General features: G+C 35.2%; 1 protein-coding gene across 1 annotated transcript in view; it reads left to right on the top strand.

The window, feature by feature from the left end:
• The first annotated feature begins 1948 nt into the window (after positions 1-1948).
• The window catches only part of LOC110025390 (ATP-dependent RNA helicase DBP3), a 40458-nt gene continuing 18559 nt past the window's right edge, over positions 1949-23847 (top strand). Inside the window, exons 1-4 of the mRNA XM_020725845.1 lie at positions 1949-2210; positions 2316-2855; positions 3027-3115; positions 17154-17253. Of these exons, the coding sequence (XP_020581504.1) occupies positions 2061-2210; positions 2316-2855; positions 3027-3115; positions 17154-17253 (879 nt within the window). The 5' untranslated portion in view covers positions 1949-2060. The remainder of the gene's footprint in view (positions 2211-2315; positions 2856-3026; positions 3116-17153; positions 17254-23847) is intronic.

Raw genomic sequence — 23847 nt, 5'->3', positions numbered from 1 at the left:
TGTATTTTCAAAATGCCACCGCACCAAATAAGCTGCCCCAAACGGAGTGTAAATGAGTGGAAACATAGTTTTTATAGATTTTAAGGTGTCATTCTCTCGTCCAAAATTTTATTCAAATATTTCTCATATTTATTTAACAGTTGCTGCATTAAATTTCATTCACATCAGTTCAAAGAGCAATTAACTGATCCCACTCTTAGGTTGGTCATCTTGAAGCTCATAAAATGGAATTGGCCAACAATTTGTTTGAATAATATTTTTTTATGATAAAAAAACAAAGGAATGATTACATACATAGCACCCAAAACATTAATGTTTGTAAAATGTAACACCAATGTGATATTTTTGTACTATCTAATTGCTGTATTTGCACGTGTCTTGATCAAACAATTGCGAATTTGATGAAAACTAAGAAAATATGGGTTTAAAATATTATTTGAGTGAAATTGTGTGATATTTATAAATATAACGTTATCTTTCATGTAATATTAAAAGTATTGAAAAATAGTTTGAACCAAATGTCATTTCTCAAAAACTTTTATGGCAACTCTCCATCATAGTGCGAATAGGATCGTTGATTGGTGATTGGGCATTTTCATTGCACAATTTCATGTTGGAGGCTCATCAACCAAGTGTCTTTGTGATATGTCCCAAGATGCTGGCTTAATCAGGCATAAATCTCGAAGCACATTGGGACCAAGAACCCGGATCTTTGATTGCCTACACTCAAATTCAAATGAAGTATATGGATAAATCGAACTGGCTAACTTTAAATATAGTTTGATCTGAGTCCAATTGAGCCTAGATCAAACACTTAAAAGATCAAAAAAGAAGGGTTGAAATATATTTTGGACGACCAAATGATCTCAAATATGAAAAAATATATAATTAAATAGTGCAAATCGACGAAATGAGTTTAACAAGCTCAAGTTGTTTTAATTCGGACATCATTATGGAATTAAATACTCACAATACATTATCCAATCGAAGAGATCACTCTAAGGGGCGTTAGAGGTTCCAATTCAGGCAGTATTTAGAGATAATGACACTCACCTAATCAATAAATAATCCTCACTCTCTACATGAAAGCGACACCTTTACCTTTGAGAGAAAGCTAAAATAGTTCCAAGCTCTCGAGGGTTTTGAGCTCCACCGCCGCCGCCGCCATCGTCGTTGTCTCGGCACCACCATCGCTGCTAGACCACTACTACCCGACCACCACAGTTACTGTCGCCAAACCTCAGCTGCACGCCCATCATCGTCGTCGCCCATCACACCTGTCCGACCAAAATGACCATCGAATCGTCGTTGTCTGACCACCACATTAGTCATCATCGACCACCGTAGCTAAACCATCATCGTCGTTACCTTCATCTAATCGTTGCCATCACGAAAGCACTGTCGTCTAATTGATACTGACCCTAGACCACCATTGCTAGACCAACACTGTGGCATCCAAACCATCGCCATCGTTAGACTATCATTACCTAACAATCAATGTCGCCACTGGCGTCTAGCCGCCACTGCCTCTTAACCACTTTCTTCTGACCCCAACCACAACTAGACTACTGTTACCTGACCACCACCATCTAATTGTTGCATTCACATAAATTTTGTGTGATAGGTATAGAAATTTCCCAAAATAAAAAATAAAAGTGCACCTGAAATAATGTTATTTATAAATTAAACACTATATTTTATCCATTTTTTAGATTCTCACTCAAATATTAAAAATCATGATAAGATCATAATTTGTATTTTTTTATTTTTATCAAATTCATAATAATTTGATGGTGACCTAAATAAATAAGTTAAATAGCTCAAAAAATTTCTTAATTTATAAATAATATTGTTTATTGTGTTCAATATGTAATTATCTTAATTAAAAATTAATTATGTTATTAAGGTTGGACATTTCCCAAATAAAAATGTCGACTTTTCTTCAGCAGAAGGCGGGCAACCCGGCTTCTGGTCCGATCCTAGCCGTCCTTTCGCAGGAAGAAATATTACGGAGTTTTAGAAAGCTTGCCGCCGCCTGTTCAACGCCGTCCGCCTCAAGAATGGCGAAAGGCGACGATGCTTTAAGGAGAAAGAGAAACAAGGCCAATAGAAAGAGGTTACGCAACAGCGAATCTTCAGTCTCCGCTCGTGTTGCCTCTATCATCGCTGCTAAGTTCCGCCGCAAGGCCGGAAAGCGGCGCATCTGCGAGGTTTCCTCTTCTATTCTTCATCTCTTCGCTGGACAGAAATTAGTATTTTCTGCAATTGAAACAATAACGCTGTCGATTTTCTTCTTTGTTTTCCTTTACTCTCAGGGAATGTGCTTTAGCCTTCCAACGGCAGACGACCCCTTCAACGATAGGCATGAGAAGAAATCCATTGAAAAGAACAAGAAGTCGAAGAAACAAAAGCTCAATAGGAGAGAAAACGGGCAGAAGGAATCGGATTCCGCCAAGGACGCTGATAATAAGCTTCAGGAGGAGAAGGCGCTTATGAAGAAAACTGTTGAGAAAACGGGGTGCAATGGGGAAGCTGGTTGTTTTGAGAATGGCAGCGTCTCTAAGTTTCTCATGCTGTGCTTGAAAGCAGTAGAGGATGCTTGGGTGGAGGAGGGCACCCTCAATAAAGACATGATTGGGGCTCTGCAAACGAGCTCCTGGGGAGCCGAATTCTTTAGGGTTTGCTTGGCTGGCTCAAGCGTAGTGGTGATCAGTGGGGCGTCTGCAACTAGAGATCAGGTTTCTTGGCTGGTCTCAACGGCCGCTGACATGGTTACAAGGAAGAAGAAGCAAGGGATCATAGTTGCCAGCCCCTTCCTTTTGTATATAGTGCCATCCCGAGATAGGGCTTTTGAGGTATTGGTTTACATTTATGTTTGGATTTCATCATATTTTTTTAACATATGACATGGACGCAACCTTGACAATGTATATCTTACATTTATGTTTGGATTTCATCATATTTTCTAGTTAGATAGAATTTTGAGTTTCAACAACTTAGCCTGTAGGTGTTACTTGATAACTTAGGTGAGGGCTGTTTGCAAACCTCTTAAAGCTCTTGGAATTCATACGGTCAGCTTGCATTTTGGGACATCATTGGGTCACCAGGTTCATGGGTGAGTAGGTGCCTTTTCTTTTCCAAAATCTCACATTTTTCTTATCGTAATTGTTAATTTTTTTTTTCCTTTGAAAGGTTGCAGCACTTGAATGCTTCCACTGCTTTCGGCTTTGAGAAAGAATTGTGTGTATTTCACTGTTATCGAGTGTGCTTGTACATTGCATCATAGTATTGGTGGAAGTGTAGTATCTGAATAACATATATCATAATTATCATAAATTAAGCTTACGTTCAATAATCTAGCAGCAAACGTCTCCACAGACACATTCAAAGCCACCAAGATCAAAACCTGACTGCTACATTATATCCCAAAATTCCCAAACCTTGCTCCCTTACATCCTCACACTCATGCTTGCCATGAAAACTTTGTTTACCATGAAAACAAAGCTACAAACAGCCGATCACTTTCACATTATTCAGCCTCAAGATAGACTTCATTATATTGCCACGAGAGATCAACCAATATCTCAATACCCATTCGCCATTAAATCCAAAGTTGATTCTTTTTTATGCGGTAGGTTACCCACTTCAACCTGGAGACATCATGGTTTTCATTCCATTCACCTGGCCTTCAAAACCTCCATTCAATCAATTCTACAACACTCATTTCTATGCAACAAGTTGAAGATCCTTGCCACTTGATCTACCCAGTATATGCAGACCCTCTAACTCACTGATTTGCCCATAGTTGTTACCACTATTAGAGGCCGTTGACGCTCCAGACCCTTCCATCTTGCATATGGCTGTGGTCATGCACGTGCCAACCACGATTAATAGGACACTCCAACCAATTCCACAACATGGGAGACAAATCATCTACCTTTGCCATAACATGCCAGATCTATGGGAAGATGGATCATATGATAATCAAATTTTGGTACTATTTTGGTCCTCAATAGAATAATTTGAACCCGTTAGACACTACTTGTTACTCCCACCAATCTGCATAAGTCTTGTACCTTGACATAGGAACCACATTTCATACCTCAGTGTGATTAGTCTTGACAATTCCACCACCCACAAAGGATCTAAACAAGTTACAATTGAAAATGATCACTCCTTTCCAATTGGCAATATTGGCATTAACACAGTGCCCATGCCGATCAATAAGCTCCTTTTTGTCTTAGCTTATTCATGTTCCAAAAATTTTCTATGATCTTCTTTTTGTCAACTTCTTGACTAATTGCAATGCTTGCAACAAGTTCCTTAACTCTAGTGGCCACTATATGACGGACAAGAGGACCAATTAGCTTCTACTTTCGGGTCCATGTTGTAAAGGTCTTTATCTCATTTATTCTCTCTCCAAAACCACATATTGTTTCAACAACTTAGGACTAATCTCTACCCAATCAATGCTTGCATTGTGGCATGGACGGCTTGGTCAACCCGACACCCTCTACCTTATTTACCCTCGCTAAAATCTACTCGACAATATGTACTCCCTCCCTCCTTCAGTTTTGTATGCTATGTAGGATCGTTCCTTGTATCTTTCACACTATTACTGTCACGACCCTACTCGGTAAGCTTGGAATTACCAAGGTGAGAACTGACAGTCGGGCGAAGGAAATTATTACGATTCGACTTCAAGATCGACATTTTTTCACATAAACTGGGTTATGCATGGGATAATAATAAAAGACTAAACTGCCAAGGCGGGAACCGACAGTCAGGCGGAAGGAACTAAACATAATAAGCATATTTACACCCAACCATAATAATAATAAAAGATTAAATTACCTTTAGGCATACAAAAGACAAACTTGTCCTCAGACTAGGCATTGACATAAAAGTACTCCCCCCTCAAAAGACACCTTGTACTCAAGGTGAGAAAAAAAATTATACTGTTGCTTGATCAATTTTGGCGGCTTCCATCTGACGTCATTTTTTGACAATTTTTTTTTCATTTAATCATGAGGTCATAGTAACTCACAAGAGTTCGACATGTCGTCTTGTGCATATCTTTTGACCGCATATGAATCAATGAGTGGTCTGATTTTCAATCAATCTTAGAGAATATCGTAGCCCAAACAACTCTTATCGTGGTTTACCGATCAACAAAATCTATGTCAACTTGGTTTCACATGTTTTTTCCATTTTTGTCAACTTCAGTTTCACTTTCTTTTGTTTGTCCTAACCATTTGAATGTCGTATTATTTCTTCAAAGTGTTGTCGCTCGAATCCGAGTCGGGTTTCCTCGCTCGAGGCCGCCCTCATATCGTGCAAATCCTTTTGGTAGATGTTGCTGGAGTCTGCTCTCGACATCGTCTCTCGACCCCGTGGCCAGTTGAGCCTGTTTTGTGTGAAACACCATTATCTTCTTCATCGTTTCTTGCATTTCCTCTATGCTCTCGAATCCGTCCTCCATTCGGTTCTCTATGAAAGAAAACCTATTTTCTATGGCGACGAAACTTTCTTCCATCTCAGATTTGAGTTGCCTCACCTCTTCCTCCAATTTATTCTCCAAATTGTTTATTTTCTCGACTGTCATTTCTCAGAAAATTCATAACGTGAGTGTTGCAAACTATGATCTAGCAAAGGAATATGAAGAAATTATGTTCCCAATCAAACCACTAAAAATTTCAAAATTTTAGAGTTCACACTGTAAAAAAATTGACGGGTTAGTCACTCTGTATGTCGCGATCCCGTCATTGAATCACGATTATATCGTATGAGGTACGCCGCAATCCCACCGTCAGCACCCGACAAAACCTGATTTGCACAGTTCATCGCTTTCCTTCATGTCGAAGCCGGGTGATGTTATCACAGGGACATGATTGAAAGACATGATCCTTTCCCACGTGACGATCTCAAGCGGAAGGAGGAGAAGAACGCGACCCTCTTTCCTCTACATATGCCACGATTCTTTCCCGATAGCTCTAATTGCGACTATTTCGTGAGGTGAAGTCATAATATTGTCCCCACTTTGTGATCACTTCGCGTGGTCTCTTTCACCAGCGAGCTCTAACCCTTTGCGATCCCGTTGCTGCCTTCCCATGTTGCTCTAATCACGATCGTAAGTGAAGACGATGCGGGAGAAAGCGAAAGGAGTTTAGGTTTCTGTATGCACCAAAAAGATGGAGATTTGATTCTCTGTAAGCCACAATCATTCGTGCAATGCCTTCCCAGCTAGCTTTGATCGTGACTTTACGAGAAGACGATGCCCTAGATTTGCGATCCTGTACGGGGAAAGATGGCCATTTTAGTCTTTATACGCCGCCACTCAGTAAGCATGACGAAGCCTCTGGGCTCTAAAACTCTTATTGCAACTATATCAGGATCCTGTAATCACTGTGATCGTCGCTTACGCCTTTAGGTGCGGGGATCTTCAATTATGTCATAACTAGTTTAATCCATATTCATTGGGATTCTTTTGGTGATATCGTAGAAATTTATTGCTCAGATATCAATTTTTTATGATTCTACGTCAAGCGCGACAGTTTTTTCACAGAAATTAGGGAAAAAACAAATATTTTTTTCAATAATCCAAACAACTCACACAAATACAAAAGGCAAGCACCTACAATTTGAGAGGCTGGTGATCTTTCTCAATTATACAATTCGAGAGGTAGGAAATCCCTCCAAAACTCTAGACCTAAGAGTCACAACTCAATCTCATAACCCTAACACTAAACATAATAAGCTTATTTATACCCAACAACAGTAATAATAAAAGACAAAATTGCCCTTAGGCATACAAAAGACAAAATTGCCCTCAGACTAAGCATAGCCATAATAGAAACCTATCGAATAATTTCATTTCATCATAAAAGTAAAAATCTAATACACAAAAGAGACATTCTAGTTCATGAAACATATATTTATAATAAATTGTTCATATTTAAACGCTTATATTCAAACAAAAAATAAATTAAACCACAAATCTATCAGCTTGTGCTACTCGTACTCCATGGGGTCCATGTAATTTACAAATGATTTTTCTATAAAAATATTAGCAACTATGTTTGAGTTAAAACTATTTAGTCGGTAAATGTTTCTAAATTACAATAATTTTCATTTTAAAATATTTTTGTAAAAGAGCATAAAAAGCAAAATACTGTACAGTAAATGTGAGCAGTAAAGAAAAAAAATTCATTTTCTTTCATCTATTTATGTTACACTTTTCATAATTAGGAGTCACCGTCTAAATGTATACTTTATAAAAATATACGTTTAATATTTTCCAATCCACCATAAAGGTAGACAACCTTTTACATTTCCATTTTCATTTATATTTTTATTTCCATTTTATGCATGGGTACGCATTCCCCTGCTGGTATCATCAATGAGTGACTCTCATATGCATGCATATATCATATTTTATTCTTTTTTATCTTGCATTTTATATTTAAAAAAAAATTGCATTTAACATTTGAAAAGAAATATGAACATTTGCATTTTAGAATAAAAGTTGAGAAAACTGTGAAATATGTTTAAATAAACAAAATTATTTTAAAATAAAAATATATTACCCACTTAAACGATGTCATCTGCTATCATTTTTCTCAGATAAATCTATTCCTTTTTTCTGAACCTATAATAACATATTGGGCTTAGTTAGTTGTTAATAACACATCATATTTAATTAATTTAAATCAAAATTTGACCATCTTTCTCAAGAATTCTAACCTATGAATTAGATATTTTTATTTGCCCTTTTTATCTAATTAAATTATTATTTATTGTTAATCAATATAATTATTTTTCTAAATTACCCTTAATCTTAACACTGAAACTTTATAATTTATTTCGATACATTCTAAGACTATTAATAAAATTTCTTTACTCTTATTTTGTAATTTAACAAAAATTATTGAAACATATAATAATTAAACGTAAAATTAAGAATTTATACCTAAAATTCCCCTCTTGCCTTCTTTGCCTTAACTTCTTCGTCAAAACCCTAAAATTATTAACAACATTAAGTCATTATAACTTGTAGAATTTTATGATATTCAATTTCAATTAAAATAAATTAATAACTTAACATCATTTAATACTTTATCTTACTTAGCCTCTGCTTTGCCCTAATGCTTTGAAACGAGCCTCATCTGGTTGAAATTCTCTTGCATTCAAAGCATGCGAGCTTTCTTCCTCCTCAAGCTCTTAGCCGAGCCTCAAACCAGTCGCTCCAGCCTCCTTTGCATGTAGAAGGCCCTCTCCAGTGAGTCCTTCCTCTGCGAGCTGCACGAGATAGCCTTTGCTGCGACTCTGTAAGGGCACATGAAGGGTCGCGTCGATTGTCTCAAGCCTGCAAGAAGATTTTTTGCGAGCTGTTCCTTCTCCCGATTATTTAGCATATGATTTTGTTATTGCTAATATTTTATTCAAGAAAAAAGATGAGCATATTATTATTTATTAGAATGAATCTAATAATACACAAAGTGATTATTTTCTTATGAGAAGGAGATCGTTTAGAATGTAAAAATTGTAAAGTCATTCCAAGTGAGAATTTAAGTACCTAAAATCGGTTATTAGTTCTGGATTTTAAGATAAAAAGCTCTAAGATAAAAAAAATATTAGGAATTATCTTCATAAAATTAGATGGGAACACCTAAAAGATACTAATAAAATTATTTTTACGAGTAAACTCCAATATTTTAGTATTTGTGATGTTCATGAAGAAGCAAATTTTATGTGGGATAAAATTACAAACACTATTACATATGTGACAAAAAATGTATCTGTAGAATCAAAACGTAAAGTTTATATAAATAAACATAGTTGGTAGTGTAATAATCATGTGCATGAAAAGATAAAAATATAATAAGTTATGTTATAAAATTGGTTTAAACGTAAAAAACTTAGAGAACTAAAAAAAATATAAAATGACCTGTAGAGAGTTTAAGAGAACAATTTATGAAGCTAAAAATTCTTCGTTTAGTGGATTTTATGATTGATTAAATACTAAAGAAGGGTGAAAAATATATGTACAAACTAACAAAATAAATAGAAAAGAAAAGTAAAGTTTTGACTCAAATAATGTGTATTAAAAATGAAAATAAAAAAAAAATGTTTTTTTGATAAAAATATATTCAATATAAACGAGTGAGCTATTTTGTTAAATTTTTCAATGAAATTTCTAAAAATACAATCGACCTTAGTGATCTTAAAATCGTTAATATTAATGATAAAATATTTTATTTTTACCATCGAGGCTTTAAAGAAAAATAAGGGTGGAAAGTCTGTAGGATCTGATGATATCCCAATTGAAGCGTGAAAATATTTAGGAGATTTGGGAGTTTCTTGCTCACTAAACTCTTTAATATTATTTTAAAATTTAAAAAGATACTTGAAGAGTGGAGAAAGAGCATTTTGGTTCCCATTTTTAAGAATAATGGGGATGCCTAAAAGTGCAAATTATTGAGGAATTAAGTTGATGTATCACATTTTAAAATTATGAGAGAGGGTAATTAAACATAGTTTAAGAAATATTACAAAGATTTTTCATAATCTATTTGGATTTATGATGAGCAGGTCAACTATGAAAGTTATACATTTATTGAGAGGTTTGATGGAGAAGTACAAAGATAATAAGGATGATCTACATATGATTTTTATTGATTCAGAAAAAGCTTACGATAAGGTTTCAAGAGATATCTTTTGGAGAGTTCTAGAGAAGAAATGTGTTGATATAACTTATATTCAAGAGCTGTTACTTGTGTTCGAACAACAGGAGGATTGACCAAATATTTTCCTATTTCAGTTGGATTACATCAGGGATCAACTTTAATCCCATATCTTTTTGATTTAGTTATGGGTTCCCTTGTTGGACGATTATAGGAGGATGTACCTTGGTGTATGCTTTTTGTTGATGATATCATTTTTTTTTATAAGACTAAAGAAAGAGCACGGGAAAAAATCTGAATCTGGAGTGCTCTTACTGAACATTTACAGGAGGATGTACCTTGGTGTATACACCTTGGTGTATCTTGGTGTATACTTTTCACTGATGATATCCTTCTTGTGGATAAGACTTGAGAAATAGCTCAGGAAAAACTTGAATTATGGAGGTCTACTTTGGACTTTAAAAGCTTCCGTTTAAGTATAACTAAAACTGAATACATGTAATGTAATTTTAGTAGTAGTAGCTCTAGTGGCAGAGTTGTAACTATGGGTGATTAAATTATTAAAAGATGTTAATGCTTTAGATATCTCGGGTCTATCATTCAAAGTGATAGTGACATGGACGGGGATGTTATTAATAGAATTCAAGTTGGTTGGTTGAAGTGGAGGAATGCTTCGGGCCTATTGTGTGATATAAAAGTACCACTTAGATTGAAAGGAAAATTTTATAAGATGTTGGTGAGACCTGTAATGCTCTATGGCGTAGAATGTTGGCCTTTAAAAGAGCATAAAACTTAGTTAACTGTTGCAGAGGTGAGAATGCTTAGGTGGCTGAGAGGCTTTACACTTAGAGACAAAATGCGAAATAAGTATATCTGTGATTGGGTTGGTGTAGCTCCAGTGGTAGACAAGATAGAATCGTCTTTAATGGTTTCCTCACATTAAATGCCGACTATTTGATTATCCAGTTAGGATAGTAGATGTTTTAGATTCGTTATATGTTAAGAAAGGCAAAGGCAAACCTTGAAAGACTTGAGTTTATTGAATAAAAAATAATCATAATTTATTAAAATTAAATGAAAATATGGCACTGAATAGGACGCAATGGAGAAAAGGATTCATGTAGCTGACCACACTTAGTGGGATAAAGGCTTGTTGTTGTTGTTGTTGTTCCTTCTCCCCAAGCTCTTGATTTGACGAAATAGGCAAGGAAACTCAACTAACCTTCTCCTTCCTCCTCTTGCTACTCGCGCATTCAGCAGTGGTTGCTCAAACTTTCTTCCCTTTAATTCGATTATGCTCAGTGGAGGGAAACAACCAAATGAGTAACTCCTCTTCTCTTTTGTCTCCTCCTCTTGCTCCCTCACGTACCACTTGTCTCACTTCCAGTCCCTCGCGACGGGTTTGAATGAAAGGAGACGAAATCCCTTCCCTCCCCCGCTGTTCTTAACTCCCCATGAGCGGTGGAGTTTTCGCCCCAACGAGGCCTGCATTGTGCCGTTACCAACAAAGCTTCATTTTTTTAAAATGGATTTTTTAATTGTTTATTATTACAATCTCCCATTCTTATAAAAATTTCGTCCTTAAAATTTAATGTACAAGAATATATCTCATTTCGTACATTAACTGAAAATGTGTAAATATCTTTCTCTTATTTATGATTCCTTCTTTCTTGTAGCATCTTTTTCAGTCTCGTGCTTCTAGAATACACGAACAAAAGGAATCTCTCCACTCCAGAGTTGCTTCACATCATAATATATGATTCTTTTTGGCTCATCCACAAATGTTAGTTTAGGTTGAATATCAATAGGATCATTAACAAATTTGCTAGCCTCATCAACATTATCTTTCCGAAGCAAGGAGATATGGACCACATTATGTACCCCATAGATGTGTGCTGTTAGTGCAAGCTTGTATGACACTTGCCCAATCTACTCTACGATTTAATACAAACCAACATATCATGGACTCAACTTCCCAGGTTTTCCAAAGCACTTACCATCCTTGGCAGACTAACCTTGAGAAAAATAAATTTCCCCACTTCAAATTCTACTGGTCGGTGCTTAGCATCATAATACTTTCTCTGTCTATCCTGGATTGCTCTCAGTCCGTCACGAATCAGCCAGATCTTTGCAGTTGTTTCATCAACTAAATCAACACCAATTAATTTCCTTTCACCCGTTTCTGCCTAACAAAGAAATGTCTTGTATTTTCTTCCATAAAAGGCTTCATAAGGAGCCATACCAATACTGGTCTAGAAGCTGTTATTGTAGGTAAACTCTATCAGAGGTATGTTCATTTCCCAATTTTCACCAAGATTAAGAGCACAAAGTCGTAGAAAGTCTTCCAATATTTGGATAGTTCTCTCTTATTGGCCGTTTGTTTGGGGATGAAAAGCTGTACTGAATGTCAGTTGAGTGCCCAAAGCCTCTTGAACTTTCTTCCACAGTCTGGATGTGAATTTACCATCTTGATCTGTAACAATAGTTTTTGGCACTCCATGCACTCGTACAATTTCATCAACATAAATTCTGACTAAATTGTTCACAATATCTGTCTGTCTGATATGCAAGAAATGTGCAGAGTTGGTCGGATGATTAATAATCACAATTTTTTTAATAGCAATTTCTCTCTGCTCACCACCTGCACCCTACAATCTACTCCCATCAGCTGTTCAAGAACCAATCCACAACTTCCCTCCACATCCCAAGCTCCCTTGCCCTCATTCTAAAAATCCTTTTCACCTATACCACATGTTGGACACCTAATACAAACCGTTACCAAAATAGCTCATCTCAAACAAGAACAAATTTTCATGGTACACCATTATCTATCCTCTTCTCCAGAATCCACCTGCTATTTATCAGTTATTGAAGAGGAAAAACGGCTGTAAGCTATGTCTCGGAGTTTCATGCTTTACTTGTCGAAGGCACATGGTTTCTTGTGTCTCCAAGCCCAACTCAAAACACTCTTAATGGCTATAATCAAAACAAGGAATTGACTTTATCAAAACTTTCAACCTGAAGTTGAAAGTCATATGGTTCCTCATGGTTGCTCTCATTCAAAATTGGACAATTATGTAAGATGTCTCCAATGCCTTACTTCAAGGCACATGACATTAGGCAATCTCCATGACTCAGTCAGAAGGCTTTCATGATCCCCAATGTCCTAACCATATATACATTTTAAATAAGGCCATACATGGTCTCAAATAGATACCTTAATTGTGGTTCACTTCATTTACCAATTATTTTCAAAACCAACACCATGTCCCCTTAACATGAAACAACATAACTAACATCACATATCTTCTCCTAAGGCTACAGGCCTGATTCAACATGCACAACCTGGGTAATATTTCACAGTTCCTTGGCGTATATGTTCATATAACTAGCTATGAAATCTTTCTCTCAACATATGCTAGTACATAGTTTTTCAATGAACTGTAATGACCAATTGCAGCTTCTCTGAATTTCATGCCATCTAAAGTTACTCTCATGATGTCCTTTCAGTTAGCCGCTGGCTACCCCATCTCCCATGGTTGCCTAGTGGGTTCTTCAGTAACTTGTAATTACTTGGCTAGACATCTCCTTGGTTGTCAATAAAATGTGTTAGCATATGCATACACCACTCGATGTACACTTTCAGCTAGTTAAGGGCCTTTTTTTTCTTGCATCAAGGCGACAACCAAACATGTCTTACAAGTATTCAGCGGCCAACTCCACTTTCATGCTTACTCGGACTCGGATTATGCTAATGATTCATTGGACCAATAATTCACTCTGGGATTATACGAAATCTTAGACTAGACTTTTATTTTATTGTGTTAGAAAATAAACCATCGTCACTTGCTCATCAATTGAAGTAGAATATGAGGCACTAGCTGGTGCTGCTACACATTCTTCAAGAACTAGATATTTCTCAATAATTAGGAGCAACACTATATTGGATCTATCTAAACGTTGATCTTCCATACTCTGTACTAAACACACAAAATCAATTATCATTTTATGAGAGATTGCATCAAATCAAATGAAATCTTTGTCCGCCATGTATCCTCTTATGACCATTAGACATGCCTCTTTATAGAAGCTCTTTCCACTACCCGTTCTCAACAATTTGAGACTTTCAAATCAAGGAGAGGTTAAAACCATATACTGTGATTATCACAAACTTAACTCCGGTCCACTACGCCCAACAGTAGATGCCTACACACACAATCAAAAACACCAAGCCTACCTTAATTGAAAGCAAAATGCAATCATCTTTAGAAAATTGACTCAGGCCCATTATTGTTGACATGGAGTCATCTAATCATACTCTCAAATCACCAAGCCAATTTCAAACTCTAACCTCTATCCATATAACATACTCAACCAAGCATATAAAAACAAATCACTGTAAGTCTTGACGGGCTAGTTTTTCAGTATTAATCAAATGAATTCAATGATTATTTGAGTGTTTAGTTATTCTGTATTCTCTTTATTCTCTCAAACTACAAATTCTACTTCATTAGTATCTTAGTGCTGTTGTTTTTTATTAGTTTTGCGACATCCTCTGAGAGCTCTGTTTCACTTTTGATGCTTGCGCTTTTTGTTCTACTAATTTTAAGCATTCGATCTTCTAAATATTTTTCTTAATTTATCTAATTATATTCCTATTTGAATAGATATCTTACTGATTAGAATTATATCATTCCTATATGACATACAGGAAGGCACTTTATACTGAACATCCTTTGTAAGCATCTTTATAACTAATAAAAAGTCAGACCATTATTTATACTTGATGTAATCTATTATAGTTAACAATATTTTATCACTCCAAAAACACTCCTCATACTAGTCTTTACAAATCCCTTTTTTCTTACAACACATCAATTAGGCTCTCATAATATTTGATCATACACCTTATTAAAATCAATAAAAATCACATGAAAATCATTTTTTTTTACTTTATTTACTTCTTCCTTAATTTTATTAACATAAAATTGTTTTCATAATAGATCTTCTATTACATAATAAAGTCAAATTGATTCCCTAAAACTAGCATAATTGTTGAAGTCCGTATTCCATTACTTCTTCAATAGCTTTTTCTTTCCCATAGGTTTATTGTATGACACATAAGTTTAATCTCTATATAGCTAGCATAATCTCGGATAACTCATTTTTATCTTAAAGATTAGTTAAAAAGTGCGTCCTTTTCAATTATATGACATCATTTTCGTATTAAAAAATTCATTGAAAAGATTTATTAATCAAGGTATTTTTAGTATATCTCACAACTTTCTAACTTTCAATAAGTATCTCATTTGGATGTAAACATTTTTCTTCTTTCATCTTTAAAGGGGCTGTACTTCATTTTGTTAGATCAATCTATAATGCATCTTCATTTTTTTTATTGTGTTCTTTTAAAATAGTTTTTTTATTAAAACTTGATTTAATAATTTCTCAAAGTACATTCCATATTTTCTTGATCTCTTTAGTTTAATTATGATCATACTTTTTAGATCTCTTATCTTTTCTATTAGTGTTTTGTATATCCCATTGCCTATACCTTATTACCAAACCTATTCTATAAATCTTCAAAAACTACAATTTTTTTTTATTGCAAGACTTTCACCTTTCTTATAATTATTATTAGTAGTATTCAATTTGCCATTAAAAACATATATATTTTTTTCTTTTTGTATCTACTTACTCTATCACCAAGTCACCTTATTAGTGTATTTTTCAATGCTACTAAAATTTTTGTACAATCCTTGTATAAATTAGATATCTTACCCAACATATTGGCTAGTTTAAGTGAAAAATTCCAATTTACCTCTATAAGAAAGCTAACTCAAATAAATAATTTTTTACCTTTCAAACCTGGCCACCCTATTTTAGGCCTATTGTTTATTTTGTTTGTTTTAATTTGCTTAAATATGCATTCATGATGATTACACTATGTGGTATGGTCAAATTCTATCTTATAATATTTGCTAAAAGATATATTCTCTTTCTATGAAAAGAGGTCCTTTTATGAGCTGTCTGCTTTTTCTTTTTAAAGTAATTGAGCGTTCTTTTCATTTCTTAGAGCATATATTCGTTATATAAGATCACGTGATACTATGAAATTAAGTATAACTTCTCCCATTCTATTTTTTTCCCTCTCCTATTACATAATTAATTCTCTTGTTGCTCTTCTTTTAAAATCTTTATGTTCATTTAAGACATCCCTGATCTATGCAGTATTTCATTAATTCCCTTTCAAATTTGATTTTTTAAATAATCTTCTAACCTTATATAAGGAATATATGCACTAACCATATGCCTAATGTTTTTATTGTTAATTATCTTAATAATCATCTGATCACTAATTTTATTCACCTTAACTAGTTTTTCTTTCAAATCTCCATCCACTTTTATCTTAACCTATTCCTATTTGTTAACCGTGCAAATATAATAATATATAACCTTCCCATTGGTTTTTACTTTTTAACCCCTTCCATATAGTTCATTATAAGCAAATAATATTTATTCTTCTTCTAATCATTGTGTTAATCAGTTCTCTTATCTTCTTATTCTAAGTTTCCAACTTACATTTTTTATACTTAAGGCAGCTTCGCCTATTTTTCATGACAATTGGATAAGTTGTGGTGAGTCAATGAGCAAACCTTAACCTTGATTTTTCATGATAATCGTATTTTGTTGTGGCACCTCACATGGGGGTAATTTCCTAGCAAGCTTTTGTCTACTTCTCTTCAGAATTAAATTAGGTTGAGCATTGGTTCGGGGAATACCCTTTCACTAGCAAAATTTAAAATTGGATTCATTTTATTTGTTTTGAAAAAGTTTTACAATTGCATATGTTGTTCTTGAGCATAATGTTTCCTGCTTGTGACTTCTAATATAGGAATACTAGCTCTAAATGTTGAGTTACACTCAGAATTTTGAATGCCTTAGATTGATTATCCACCTTTTTGTTTTTACAATCTATCTAATAGATCAGTCAACTACGGGTAGTTGATATAGATATAATATTGCTACAAAAAGAATAATGTATGTAGAAAATTTCATATGATTTAAAATCTATGCCTTACCAAAATAATTTTAACAACCAAATTATAGTAGCATGAGTTGGATTTGGGTTATCTTATAACCTGCCAAAAAAAATTTGTAGATCGAATTCCTTGTTTTTTTGTGTTTTTTTGCAATGGTCAACCTTGATGCAACCCGTCTGCTCCGATGGATTTCCAATATAATTATATACTTATTCTTTTACATATACATGCATCTGAAATTTTTTATATGCCACTGTAGTCCTTATTCTATTTTCTTGATGTTGTCTACCTGATTTAGTTTTGTTTTTTTTTCTTCTTCTATTTTTTGTTAATCAAGTGATTTATGCTTTTGCTTATTTAGACTATTAATGTTTTTACTCTTTTCTACCTATTACCGACACTATTTTGAAAAATACTTATTATACAGTCTAAAGAATTGTGAGCCTGAATTCATTGTGTCTACCCCAGAAAGACTACTGGAGCTTGTCTCACTAAAAGCGGTTGACATTTCTGGAACATCTCTATTGGTACGTAACAATATTACTTGTTGTTAGGCTTGCAGGATTCTGGTATTTTCATTTTTTTACAAGCTAATTTGAATTGTTTTTTTTTCTTTTTGATTTACTTTCACATGTTTAGTTTATCTTAACACATTTAGCAAATAATAGAAACGGTCAGTGTTCTGTGTTCTCTGTCATCAGACCCTCTTGAACTTTTGGGGTATATTTTTGCCATCGCAAGTTTCCCAAGATCCAGAATTAGACATCCGATTAACAAAAACTTTAGAGCTTATTAAATCGAGGCACAACTTAACAATGTGGGAGCGAGGAGGAAGATGACAGCTGTTGCCGCAATGCATTATAATTGTGCTGTCTCTGGGTTGAGAGCGAGGAAGTAGATGACAGCTGTTTCAGCAATGCAATATAATTTTGCTGTCTCCGGGTTGGCTGTCGAGGCCATTGAATCATATAGTTAAGTGAAGCTTGGAACTTACTGACTATAGGCGGGAGTGTTTGTGATACGGCGGTGCCTATCCTAAGGTCAACTTTGTTTTTGGTAGGCATAAGGTTAATTTAGTCTTTTATTATTATTATTATTATTATTTGGTACAAATAGACTTGTTTTGTCTCGGGTTAGGTGTTTATGTATGAGATTGAGTTGTGAGTCTTAGACTTGAGACTTACTGGCTATAGGCGGGAGTGTTTGTGTTACGTAGCTTGGAACTTACTGACTATAGGCGGGAGTGTTTGTGATACGGCGGTGCCTATCCTAAGGTCAACTTTGTTTTTGGTAGGCATAAGGTTAATTTAGTCTTTTATTATTATTATTATTATTATTTGGTACAAATAGACTTGTTATGTCTCGGGTTAGGTGTTTATGTATGAGATTGAGTTGTGAGTCTTAGATCTGAGATTTGAGAGAGATTTTCTATCTCTTGAATTATAGGATTTGAGAGAGATTGCCTATCTCTTGAATTGTTGATGTTTATCTTTGTATTCTTACTTAGTTTTTTATTTATTGATTATTTTTTGAAAAGATATTGTGTTTGCCCTATTTTTTTTTTTTTTTGAAAAACGTGCTAATTTTGAGGCTGAATCATATCAAATTGGTGTCAGAGTAGTTGATTTTTGGGAGATCACTGATAGGAGCTAATCAAAGCTCGACAATATCTCTGCGCACCAAGGTACATGGATGGGTCCGAAGTGTTTGTTGTGTTGACTGTATTGCGGCATCCAGTGCCAAAACAGTCGTGTCCTAGGAAGCAACAGTCGAATTGCGGCGTGTAGGCGGCGATATAGACCCGATTTGAGCGCGGTGGGGAAAGATCTCGACATTCCCATGACTTCAACTCGCGAGACTTCAACTTGCGAAACAATCATGATCAGAGTTAACTGAGAAGAATCACAACATACACCCGAAACTCCTTCGTTTGCCTCTTACTTCATCGCGTACAGTCATGATCACAGCTAGCCGGGAATGCTCCGACGGGTTCACGACCGACTAAAGTGGTGGACTGCGACGAATGGAGACCCGAAGCTTCCCTCTTCCAGGCCGAGGGTATCTCAACGAATAGAGGCCTGAAGCTCCCATCTTTCGTGATCGAGTTGATCCATTCGATACAGTCACGGAAAGAGCCTAACGTAAGCATCAGAGGGATTGCGGTGTGCATTGTCCTAATTGTGATCCTAGAAGTCAGTGATCGGATCCGGAATCAAGCTTGCCCAAGTGAAAAGAAATAATGGCAGCAGAGAAAGTAGATAATTTGGAGGAGAAGTTAGACGAGGAGATGAGTTAATTCATATCTAGGATGAAAAAAGGTTCGCTATTTTAGACGTAGGTTCTCTTCTATGGAGAATCGAATGTAGGATGATTCGAGAGCATGGGCGAAATTCGAGAGATGCTAAAAAGACTCATTGAGATACAATCCAAATTCCCGTCGATGATTTAATTTAAAAGAGCTAAAGAAAAAAATATCGAGCTTGAGGAACATTTGGAGGAAAACATCCACCATCATGAACCCCCTTCTAGGGCTTCGATTGGGGGTGGATTGGAGATTTCTGATAGGGGCTGTTGGGCCTAAATTTAGAGAAGAGATTATGCAAGAGGTATGAGGGAGCACGAAGAAGAAAGAGGAGAAACAAGGGATATGACTATGATCGAAGGAGGAAGTTTTACCCTCGATATATAGGACAACAACGAAGGGAAAGGAAATTGGGGTGGAGGTGCTAGAGTTAGGAAGTTGAAGATGTCACACATGGGTGGGTGTATCCGGTGGAGTGATACTTCACGATGAGTGCGTTAGATGGGGAGAAGAAACTCATGGCGGCAGGATTATGCTTGGAGGGGGAAAACCTTAGCCTGGTTTCCGTGGAGGGAGGATAGATACCAGATTTGTTCGTGAGATGAATTTAAGGATTATTTGTTGTAATGTTTCTGGGTCATTTGGGAAGGAGACTTACATGAGCAATTCTATGTCTTCAGAAGGGGACATTCATAGAATATAAGGAGTGATTTGAACTATTGTCGGGACAACTGTGGGGGATTTCTGAAGCAAGGACTGGAGGGGAATTTCATGAAAAACTTAAAGCACGACCTATGGGCAACACTCCGACTATTGAAACTACTTGGATTGAGGGAGATGATGGAGCTAGCCCAGATGATGCAGGATAGAAATCAATTGAAGGCCAATTGGAGCAACACAAATGGAGCGTCGTACTGAACTGCTATAACCACGACAATGCAAAAAATTCAAACAGTGGAAGTCCAGATAGAGGTTGCACGGGACAAGAATAATGGGCCACAACTGGGAGCAACACTTGAGCGCCTTATAGAGAGATTTTGGAGAGGCGAACTAAGATGTTATTTTATCGGTGTGATGGGAAGTTTACTCTAGGACACCGTTGCAAGGATCGAAAATTACAAGTTCTCGTAGCGCATAGTGAGGAGGCAGATGATGAAGGAATAGAGACAGCTGTGGTGGAAGAGGAACACTCCCTTTTTCTCATCTAGAGGACAATGTATCTTTTGGTGGAAGTATTGTTGCCTATCCAAAGGAAAATTTGTCTTTTGCACGCCTAAGGGTAATTTAGTCTATTATTATTATTCTTATTGTTGGGTATAAATAAGCTTATTATGTCTAGAATTAGGTTTATGCATGAGATTGAGTTGTGAGTCTTTGATCTAGAATCTGGGAGAGATTTTTTGCCTTTCAAATTGTAGGAATTGGGAGAGAACGCCTACTTCTCGAATTGTTATCTTTGTATTCTTACCGAGTTGTTTTATTCATTGAAGAAATGTTGTGTTTGCCCTAATTTTTGTGGAAAAATGTGCCAATTTTGAGGTTGAATTATATCAGTTTGCTTTAAAGTTGTGATGTTAACAAAAGTGGCGTGAAATGGGATTGATTTAACATATTCAGCACCAGGTGATTCATGCCATAAGAATTTATTAAATGTGCACTAATCCAATGCAAATGGGTAAGTTTTGGCAAGTTTAGGAGAGGGTAATCAATGAGAGAATGGGGTTTAGGGATGATGATAAGATAGAGAGAGAGAGAGGGAGAGCGCGAGGGAGAGAGAGAGAACATAAATAAGAAAAAGAAATTCTGTTCATTATCAAGGTGGGAGAAACATGACCCATGGATTGGGAAAAATTCATTTCATTATCAATAATTGAGCATTTGAATGACATTGAACAAATGAGGCATTTGGGCCCAACTTGCGTGCATCATGTGTGATCCCTGTTATTTTCATCTTGTTTGGTCATCTCAATCATAGAATATTCAGCCAAACAAAATTTCTATGCTCTAGATGTGCTTGCATAGTCCATTTGATTAATGGATGCTGTTCACATAGTTTTGACGGTGCTTGAAATGAATTTTTCTGACCTATGTGCTGTCGCACTGTTGTTTGCCTTTTTTCTGTCTGATGCGTATCAACATACTTTGTTCTTCAATTGAGAGATGTTTCAAGTAATTCCAGTTATAATCAATGCATTTTATACTCGATCTATGCAACAACACATTTCTTATCCGTCTTTGACTTTGTGATTAGTTGCATCAAGTTGTGGGACTTGCATCAAGGTCAACAAGGAGGAATCGTAAATAGTCCTCAAAGGTGAATGTAAGAACATGCTTAGCTAAAGTGATACTGTGATTGATCTGAGTTCTTAAAAAATTGGGTTCAAATTTGATTTCTATGTCCATGCCCTGATTCACAAGCAAACCTTGTGTTCTCAAATGTAGAACATGTGCAACTCTATGTTCACGATTTGATTCAAGTATAAAATCATCATGCAATTGAAATTTTTTTTAGGTCTTAATCAGAAAGGGGTCATAATTTTCTATATCTTTAATACCGATTTAAGAGATTAGTATAGGTGACAATTACTTTTGTATGTAGAGGATTCATATGAAGAAGTTGCTTTTCTGATTGAGCAATAGAACCTCTAGCAATTATACCTAGAACTTGGTTTGTGTGATCGTATGAATCAGAGAACATTTTTGTAAGTAGAGGATTGAGATGAAGAAATTGCTGCCTGATTAGTGAAAGTGAGTCCTGGATGGGTCTATAACCCTTTAGAAACAAGCAAAAGAGATTTCGCTATTAAAGCATACACATGTAAGTGTAAAATCATGAAATTCTTTACATCAAAACCCCCAATGATGCCAATATTTGTTCAAATCTCCTAATCACAGCCGCTGCAATGAATGAGCATTTAATGACTTTAATGGATGTTTAAAGATTGGGAAATGATATCTACCTCTATAACACACATTAAACCTTAAGCTGCCATAGCCTTCATAAAAATCAACTAGCCATTATATCCCTTGCTCAATCATCCAAAAGATGCAGAAGTTGTCCAAACCTGTTATGCACGAGTTTTTCAGATCATCTAGACATTTTTATATTGTCCGAATGTTTGCGGAGCAGAAATAAATTGCATTTTGAAGCATTTTCGGATATATGTACTACATACATATGATTTCCAGCAATTGTGAGATTTTTCTGCATGAAGTTTGACATGTTGGTATTTGGGAATCCACAATATAACTTGAATTGCTGTTTCAAATTTTGGCGGCATTAAGTCTTTTATAATATTGCTTAAAAGTATAGAATTTTACCAAATTCAGCTGTTTTGCTAAACCTTCTAAGTTCAAATTCAATATAAATAAACTCCCTGAAATCATGAAAATTTCCCACAAATCCATTTAATATGCATAACACTTTTTGAACAAAATTTTATCAAAACTACCATTTTATCTTTATTTTTACTTTTACATGAAAAATTCAAATTCTTGTAGTTGATAGAATACGACAAAGCCATCAACACAAGTCTAAATTTAATGAAACTTGGAACGCCGCTATACTCGTCCATAAGAATCATACTTCTTGAGGTCTTTCATGAAAAATCAATATTAAACTTTAAGGATTTATTTCCTAGTCAAACTTAAGCATTCAAATGATTTTCTAAGCCTATTAATCATGGGAAACGTCTCCCAACCAAAAAAAAAAAAACAACATTTGAAACAGCAATCCAAAGCTTAAAACCCAAAAAATAAAAATGATCTAAGAAATCTTGTGATAACCAATAGCTAAGCCATCGCTCAATCCAATCCAACCCTTGCAAGACCTTTACCCTGATCATTGCTTGACATTTATATGCTTCTTCTTTTGAGGTTTGATTGGATTCTCAAAATATGTGGGTAAACCATTAGGTCGCACCAAAGAAGATTTGTTACGTAAAATCTCTAATAAGAATTCGTGGTCACGAGGCTTTCACTTACAATCTATGAATCATTCAAAGTAGCTGTTGTTGGTTTTGTTATGGGGGAATAAAATTGAATATGAAGCTCAACATGTTTGCTATAATTGTTTTTTTAGAAGTGGCACATTTATTGAAAATCTTGGGTTTAAAATTTTTTTTCATTCATGGAAATCCTTTTAGTAATGATGATATGATTAGCAAGCCAGCATGCAATGAAATTATAAGTAGATATGAGAAGATGCAATTCAAATTTTTGAATAATTTATCAGTTTGACAATAAAACTTAAATGCTCGGAATTCAAATTCATGGTTAACTCTATTCTGGCGAGTGTTAGGATAACAATAAATTCAACACCTAGTTTATACATCCAGATGAAAGCAATTTCACTATGTCACTCTTTCAATTATACTCTCTAATTTTGATTTAGTGAAATGAAAGCAGCTTAGAGATATGAGCTTTTCCATTCAATATAATTGCAAGTAGATTCAATTTGTCATAAAATTTTGATTGAGTGAAATGAAAGCAGTTTAGAGATATGAGCTTTTCCATTCAACATAAAATTGCAAGTAGATTCAATTTGTCATAAAATAGGCAAAATTGTAGAAGTTTTTGAAAATATATAAAGCACATATTAGAATAATAATAATGTCTGTAGAACCATGGCATAAATAGTGGTAGTAAAGCAAAGAAAATAGCGATGCGGCGTGCTATGAAGAGGTAAATCAGAGGCATCCGTAATTCATGAAAATCACAAAAAAATAAAAAAAAAAGATGCAAATGCCAATATGATCGGAATAAGATAAAAGTTCTATGATCTTGCTAGTGATTCACCATCTTAAATTATGTCAACTCT

The sequence above is a fragment of the Phalaenopsis equestris genome, unplaced genomic scaffold, assembly GCF_001263595.1.
Source record: "Phalaenopsis equestris unplaced genomic scaffold, ASM126359v1 Scaffold000297, whole genome shotgun sequence".
NCBI classification, from domain to species: Eukaryota; Viridiplantae; Streptophyta; class Magnoliopsida; order Asparagales; family Orchidaceae; genus Phalaenopsis; species Phalaenopsis equestris.
Note: the sequence above shows the minus strand (reverse complement) of the source record. Positions and strands in the feature narration are given on the sequence as shown.